Genomic DNA, 7,894 nt, shown 5'->3' on the forward strand with positions numbered 1-7,894 from the left:
TCTGTGCACTTTGGCTGCACCCAAGCATCTGACCTGAGATCCGTCCCCAGAAAAGCTTACAGCCTAACCATGCAAGTACAATAAGGAGCAGTAGCGTAGCTAGCGGGGTGCAGGGGAAGCAGCCGCTTCCTCTGCCTTTCCAAAAGGGGCCGGAGGAGCGGGGGGAGGGGGCACGGCATGTGGCCTGCAGCGCACCTTGGCAGCCGTGGCCGGAGGAGCGATGGGGGTGCAGGTTGGTGGCCATGGGGGGGCGGCAGCCGCGGCCGAAGGAGCGAGTGGGGGCACAGGCTGGAGGCCCGCAAGCGCGGCCGGAGGAGCGAGGGGGGGCACAGCATGGCGGCCCGCAGCCATGGAGGGGTGGGGATGGTGGGGGGGCACAGCATGGCGGCCGGCAGCCATGGCCGGAGGAGTGGGGGGGAGGCCCATGGGGGTGGCACGGCAGGGCCGGAGGAGCCATGGGGGGGAGGGGCGGTGCGGCCAGAGGAGAAGCCAAGGGGGGGCGCGGAGCGGCTGGAGGAGGAGCCAAGGGGACGTGGCCAGAGGAGGAGCCAAGGGGAAGCGCCTTTTTTTTATGTTTGCTCCCCCTCCTCTTAGAAGCTGGCTACGCCACTAGGGAGAGCAGTCTAAAAACAAGAAGACATGGACACATAGTCAATGAGAGAGTGCTATAGCAAGGTAATGGAAAAGTGAGTTTGAAGGAAGACAGAGAATGTGGCTGGTGCACAGGAAATCAGAGACTACACCCAGCGTAGGAGGCAGCCTAAAAGAAGGTGAAAACCAAAGATGGAAGGATGCATTAAGAAGAAAAGGATGCAAACGTCTAGAAGGCTGTGCAGTCTGAAGTAAAAGCAGAGGTGTAAACAGTCATGTAGTTGGGCACAACCTTGAATTTGATGCAGAAGGAAAGAGGAAGCCAATCTAGTGAATTAGAGTAGGGGTGGCATAGTCAACTACTGAGAGGAAAATAGAGGATAAATGTTGATCCAATTATTTTTAGACCTTCCCTGCCACTGAAAATAATGCATATTCTTTTTATTCACACAGGGTTTTTATTCTGCAAGATCTGAAACTTATCAAGAGTTTATCTCGAGGCATCTGAAGAAGTGGGTTTTTTACCCACGAAAGCTTATCCCCAAATAAATCTGTTAGTCTTTAAGGTGCCACCGGACTCCTTGTTGATCAAGAGTTTATATTATCCTTAGAAAGAATTTCAGGCAGGAACATCAGCAGTAGGCAGAAGGTCAAACAATGTGAACATCATGGACCATTACAGTGAAATATTCAGGCTGCCATATGTGGAAAAGATAATATACAGCCTGAGAGGCAATGTGACTGGAGCAGCAGAAGAGGAATGAGAACTTAGCAAAGGTATTTGGGAAGTACGGAAGTCCTCTTTCTCTGGTAGCTTTACATGGCTTTACTCCAATTAGAATGACATAATTCACAGAGGTGTTCTCTGTGCTCTGCACGACAATTAATCTCTCTGTTCTTTTGAATAGTTGGTGACATATACGGCATCACCCCCACTTGACTACCTTAAGGCTTTTCCTGTCATGGAGCACCACACAGAGACCACTGGTTCACGATGACGTACAAAGAAATAACTGACCACAACCCATCTGTTTTAGTCAGTGGTTCTTTGCTGATTTATAATAGCATGGATGATACCATGTGACTGTCTTGTCTCTACCCTATCCCCTAAAAAAGACAAAAGCTCCCAAAATACCACTACAGCTGCTCAGAATATTTTGTTTATCTGCTTGGCTCTTTCATGTGATACAACTTGACCAGCTGTACGCTTCTCCTACTCAGCCATTGCCATGGCTAATTGTTGTTCATGCTGTTTTTATTACTGATACTAACCATTCATCGGGGGAAATCAGATCACTAAGAAAACGTGGTTTAGTATTATCACTCTCATGCTACATATGAGGACTCAGAACACAAAGGTTAAAAACTGAATCTCCAAAAATTACTCTGCAAGCCAGGGGTAGGAGGAGAATCCAAAACTCCTAATTCTCAGCCCCAAACAATAGTGAAAACTGCCTCATTTTTTTAGAAATTCTGTTCCCAACTATACCCATGCAACTGTATTGAAAAAAACTGGGTATAATTACATGGATAAAATTGAGAGCAGAATTTGGCCCCTCACATTTAACTGATCATTGGTCTAATTTATTCCTCTCCCTCATTCTGAAAACTGCCCCCAATTCCTTTGTAATAAGCCAAACTCCACTAATGCAAAATGTCACTGGCATAACATGAAGCAGAGTCCGGAAAACCATGGGAAAGGTGCATTTCAGTATTTGAGCCCTTTGAAGAAATGCAGCTCCTCTTGTAGTAAGGGAGTACACATGTTCTGAGTGCTACAAAGCTTCAAGTAAGGCCCAGTCCTGAGAATTTTGATATTATTGGGAGCTGGGTGAAACCTTGTTGTGCATTGAGTTAAAATTTGCGTGAACACACCCGACACTTAAGATAGTTGTAAGAGACAGTTAAAGGGCCCCACCTAAAACAAGATCTAATAGCGTCTGCCCAGAAACTAGCACTAGCTAGTAGGTGGAGGGTTGCACTGGGTATTGGTATGAGCCGGTGTGTGAGAGAGAAGGCAGACTAGACAACAATTGGGAGACGGAGGAACAGCCAAACAGCCAGAAGGAGCAGCTGAAAACACAGTGTCTGACCCAGGAAGGAACCTAAAGAGAGGTTTTTGGATCAGCGGTGCCAGTCGAATACAGTGTTCTTGGTGCTGTGAGCAAAAGAAGCCTCGTCCTGCTACTTGATTCCTTCTGTGTTCAGAGACAAAGGACTTTGTACATTCTTTGTAAATACACAAAACTATCAAAAGAAATACCTGACTGTCACCAATTTCTACTCCCAATTGGAACATCTCTAGGCCTCTAAGCCTCTAATGCATCCCTAGGCCCCTAATGCCATTCAGGTAGAAAAAAAAGAGCAGGATTGAGCCCTAACAGTCTCAGATCTCCGAGTGGCCGCGGCGCGGGCGCCACTTCTCCACCTCCCTCCCTCCTAGGCTTGAGATCCTGGGGGGAGGAGGCAGGGCTGGGGATTTGGGGAAGGGGTGGAGTTAAGGCGGGGCCGGGGGTGGGGTAATTAAAGAACGGGGTGGGGGGGGCAAAATTGTTTTTGCTTTGGGCGGCAAAAATCCTAGAGCCGGCATAAGAGAGAGAATTTAATCATATGAACAGCCCAGATATAATGTTATAGTAGTAACAGATGTGGTTCAGGCGACTAGTAATAGAATATAGGTCTTTTATCTCTAATTTTCTAGGTCAAATCCATTCTAGTAGTGATTGATGGTGGTAGCATCTAGTGGCTATGCTTTGGCCTGTACTAAAAATGGGTTTGGTGATTGCAATCCAGTTCCTAGTGAACTGGTCTCTCTGTCATAAAAAAATAAAACTCTGCTACAACTGGCACCCTTGGGGGAAATGTCAAAAAAGAAGTCAAAGATCAAACAGGCATGGAGACTGCCCAACTCGTCATTCTGGAAGACGGTCCTGGTTAGCGACCCCTTGGTGAGGCAATGTCAGGACTGCTTTGCCATTGCCAGTGTTGCACCTTTTCTGTGGCAGAAAGGACTCCAAGAGCTATCAAGTAGACACCTTTTCATCAGCTCCACACAGACACTATATAAGAAACAAAACTGTGTAGCAACTGAGCCTGAGCCACTTAGTTCGGGTTCAGATTTCTCCGAAGTTAAGGGATACTCAGGTTCAGATTTTTAGTTCAGCTCATTATACAGAGCAAGGCCAATCACAAAGTTTGGGTATGGAGCGAGGCTAGTCTCAGAACTTACCTGCAGTTTGGGGGAATTCTTATCTGGGGATTTGGTTCAGGCCCATCTCTCATTATTATTTAACTTTTATACTGCAGTGGTACTTACAGACCACAAGCAGATTGGACTCTGCTGTGCGAGGCAGTGCACAAGCATATTAATAAATGATAGACCCAGCCCCCAAATTCTTAACATTTGAATTGTGTGTTGATGTTTCTGGCAGGATGATGCAAAAATCTAATGTCATATTGGTGGGGAAATGTGAAATAAATAATATGCATCTGCTTTCAAGCTTTACTGTATTACAACAATTGCAGTCAGTTGGTTTTCCTGTAATAAAGCCCAATTGGTTCTTACAGATAAGTGAATAATAACAGCATTTAGCTCCTATATAGCAATTTTAATCCACATATCTCAAAGCAGTTTCAAAGTAGGGAAGGGTCAGTATCATCTCCATTGCAGATGTGGAAACTGAGGAACAGAAAGGTGTAGTAACTTGTCCTATGTCACACAGCACGTCACTGGCAACGCTGGAAATAGAACCCTGTCCCTGATGCCCATTCGAGTATCCAATCCCATGGCCACACTAAGTCCCATCATTTTTTCCTGGACATTGCAATTTTTCATGTGTGTTTAGTAAACAGTTATCCATAGGAGCCACACAACAATGGATGCTTATTAGGTTTGCAAAACAGTGAAATTAAGGGCAGATTATGTGAATTAGATGGCTGACTCTGTTGGAATGCCTGCTTGAAGTAATCATGTTTTGAAAGAAATCTAATTAGGCTGATAGAACTTTAGATGTCCATCAGCAGCCCAGGGAATGTACCAATTCTGCCAGTATTCCAACATTTAACAACTACCATTATTCCCTCCCTGCCCCCCCTCCCCTTTTTTTCCTTCTTTCCATTTGTCTTTTAAGGTGATGATGCTACATAGAAAAGATTTTGTATAGTGGTAGGTGACTAGTGTCTAATTCTGAGCTCTTGGCCAAATTCCGGGTTGGGTAATTACATTCTGCCTACCTTAATTTCCCCTGCAGCTCTAATGAGGTAAAGGTCTCTTCACAACTTGTCCTAAAACATTGTATGGTATTGCTGTGGGCTGTTAAACAGTGAAGAATACCTTTTCCTATTGAAACTGCAAGGGACATTTGGGTAGAGAGAAACCAATGACCAATTCAGAGCTGGAATTTGACCAAGAAAGCAAGATTAGCTCTCCCACTCTTAGAAAAAGTGCCAATGAATCTGTAATGACTACACGTGGTCAGACCCTCATTGGAAAGCATGTGCGTGATCAGAGCACAAGGTTGTCTGACCAACTTTGAATTTCAGAATATTTGCACCTTCGACAAATGACAAAGAGTCCCCTGGCACCTTATAGACTAACAGACATATTGGAGCATAAGCTTTCGTGGGTGAATACCCACTTCGTCAGATGCATGAGTCAGCACAGAAGGCTGTGAGACTGTAAGTCTGGAAGAGATTATCACAATTTTTTGTTTGTTTTGTTTTTGGTGGAATTTATTAAGTTTAAAGTTGGTGAAAACAAAAAAGTTCCAGCAACTTCATCAAAGTAGTATCTTTAAAAACGTCATTGAAAACAGAAAGCCAACCCTAGTTATACAAGTGAGTCAGACAGCGCATATTCAAGCTTCAGCACCTGGTTGTGCAAAAAAAAGTCCTCATAAAATGTTTAAACAAGTTTAACAGGCTCTTTAGTAATACAAATGTAGGTATTATAAATTATGCTAAATAGCTATGTTAGGAAGTACAAATAACTTTCTTGTCCCCTTAAAAATACAACTATACAATTGGAAAATTTTGGGCTACGGTGCTCATCTTTTCTTTCCAAGTGATTTTGATAATCAACTCTCAAATTAATTTATACTAGTTAATACCACTTTACGCATCTAAGCTTATTTAGGATTTTAGAAAATCATTGTTTTAAAACTAGAAATAAAAAATACCCCAGCCTCCCCACACAAACGTTGAATAATCTTGCCATTTCTGCTTCCTTCTCATCAAAGTCTTAATTTCTGTCTTCAGATTAAGGCAGCTATGAGTTCTGTCCTCGTCTCATTTCACCCATCTCCTTGATCTCGACCTTCTCATACTTCCCGGTCCTCCTCCTGGTAATAACCAGTACAGTAATCCCAGTAATAATAGTCAATATCACCACTGCCAACACAGCAATAACGCCAGCAGTCAGACGTTTCATAGAAAACTCTGGTGGCTTTTCATCCACATAGTAAATTAAAATTCCTTCCACATCCAGAGGCTCTCCGTTAACGGAGAGGTTGAATGCATTACTACGATGAAATATGGAGTCAAGTTTAACATCTTTTTCAAAGTAATAAGCCACATCAGCTATATCAACATCTCTGTTGGATTTCTGGGAAGCATTTTGCATCAGGTCAATATGGATGAATGGGTATTCATACTCAATGGCAGTGATGTACTTTGGATGCAGCTTGTATCTGTTCTGAATGATCTGTCTCAGACCATTTGCCACTTCAGAAGCATGGAAGGCTTTAGACCTCTCCTTGTGTTTCAGTTCGATGAAGATCAAGTTAGTTCTGACTAGTTCACTGCATCTTAGGGTTGTGTCACCTTTATCAGTTCTCCTCACCCCAGCAGAGTTCACACACCAGCAGGTGTTGGTCTGATTGCACTGCCTGGCTTTGAAGATACCACTGTCCTCACAATCCGGATTGTAAATTCCATCATTGTCTAAAAAGCCATGCTCAGGTTTGGTGAAGCGCCTGCCCTTTGGGGAGCTCATTTCTGCCTTCATCAGTAGGCATTTTGAAGTCAACACTGAACAATTTACTCTGTGATTTGAACCCACCAACGTGCAGAGGCAGTTCCCGGGTGTGTCTTCGGTGCATAGAGCCCGTCTGTTGGTTGCACAGGTACAGTTCTTCTGGGCAGATGATGATGCAGCTGCCAAGATCAAAACCAGCACAACTCCAAATCTAGATTCCATGTTCAAGGGAGAAAGAGAGGAAGAAGCCTGTGGGAAGAAATGGCAAGGGCTGTCTGAAAACTAAGCCCACTGACAGCCAGTCTCCTGGTTTTTGTGTATTGGCGAGCCACTCCCTATTAGTCAACCCAAATCAGACCTGCAAGACAGGTTCTGCTCACAAACAACTGGTCTCCAGCAACACAGAAAACCCACAGAGAAGTCAGTGAGCTGCACCTTCTTCAATTATACCTTCAGGGAGTGGCAATAACTCCCCACCATCCCAACCTGTCTCCCTCCCTCCTGCTGAATGAGGAAATACAACAGGCAAGCAACTCACACACCAATATAAAACGTGACTCCTCCTGGCCCTGCCTTGTGGATCAGAACATAAACACAGTTTTTTAAGTTAATGTGAGCCTGCCTGAGCCCCTTCCTTCTGTCTCTGTTTCCATCTCCTGCATATATAAACGCAGTTAGGGCCCCGTGCAGATGGGAACTGGAGCAAGGAAACACACAAAAGGAAGGACAGCAGCCTACACCGGTGTTCGTGGAAGCCTTGCTGCCCTGATATTATGGGGGAGAAGTACTGCAATTAGAGGTGGGATGAGGTATGTCACAGTTCAGGGCAACGGCTCATGTATTTCCCTTCTGTGCATGGGTGGCAGGTTTGTAGAAATTTTGGTGGTTCCCAGAACCCGCCCCCACCCCAAACTCCACCCCCCACCTGCCTAAGGCTCTAGGAGGGAGTTTGAGTGGGGGGAGGAGGTCTGGGGTGCAGGCCCTGGGCTGGGGATTAGGGTGCAGGAGGGTGCAGGGTGCAGGCTCCTGGATGGAGTTTGGGTGCTGGGTGCAGGCTCTGGCCTGGGGCAGGGGGTGGGGGTGAAGGAAGGGGTGAAGGGTGCAGGCTCTGGGACGGAGTTTGGGTGTAGGCTCTGGGCTGGGGCAAGGGGTGGGGGTGCAGGAGGGGGTGAGGGGTGCAGGCTCTGGGACGGAGTTTGGGTGCAGGCTCTGGGCTGGAGGTGGGGGACTAGGAGGGGGTGAGGGGTGCAGGCTCTGGGAAGGAGTTTGGGGATAGGAGGGTGCACGGGTGAGGGCTGTGGGGCTGGTGATGAGGGGTTTGGGGTGTGG

General features: G+C 45.9%; 1 protein-coding gene across 1 annotated transcript; it reads right to left on the bottom strand.

Moving 5' to 3' along the window:
* Window positions 1-5,293: 5,293 nt before the first annotated feature.
* TACSTD2 (tumor associated calcium signal transducer 2) lies at window positions 5,294-7,035 on the bottom strand. The gene has a single exon (XM_005284791.4). The coding sequence runs from the start codon at window positions 6,785-6,787 to the stop codon at window positions 5,858-5,860; it is 930 nt and encodes a 309-aa protein (XP_005284848.1). The 5' UTR covers window positions 6,788-7,035; the 3' UTR covers window positions 5,294-5,857.
* Window positions 7,036-7,894: the final 859 nt, after the last annotated feature.

Source organism: Chrysemys picta, chromosome 8 (genome assembly GCF_011386835.1).
Source record: "Chrysemys picta bellii isolate R12L10 chromosome 8, ASM1138683v2, whole genome shotgun sequence".
NCBI classification, from domain to species: Eukaryota; Metazoa; Chordata; order Testudines; family Emydidae; genus Chrysemys; species Chrysemys picta.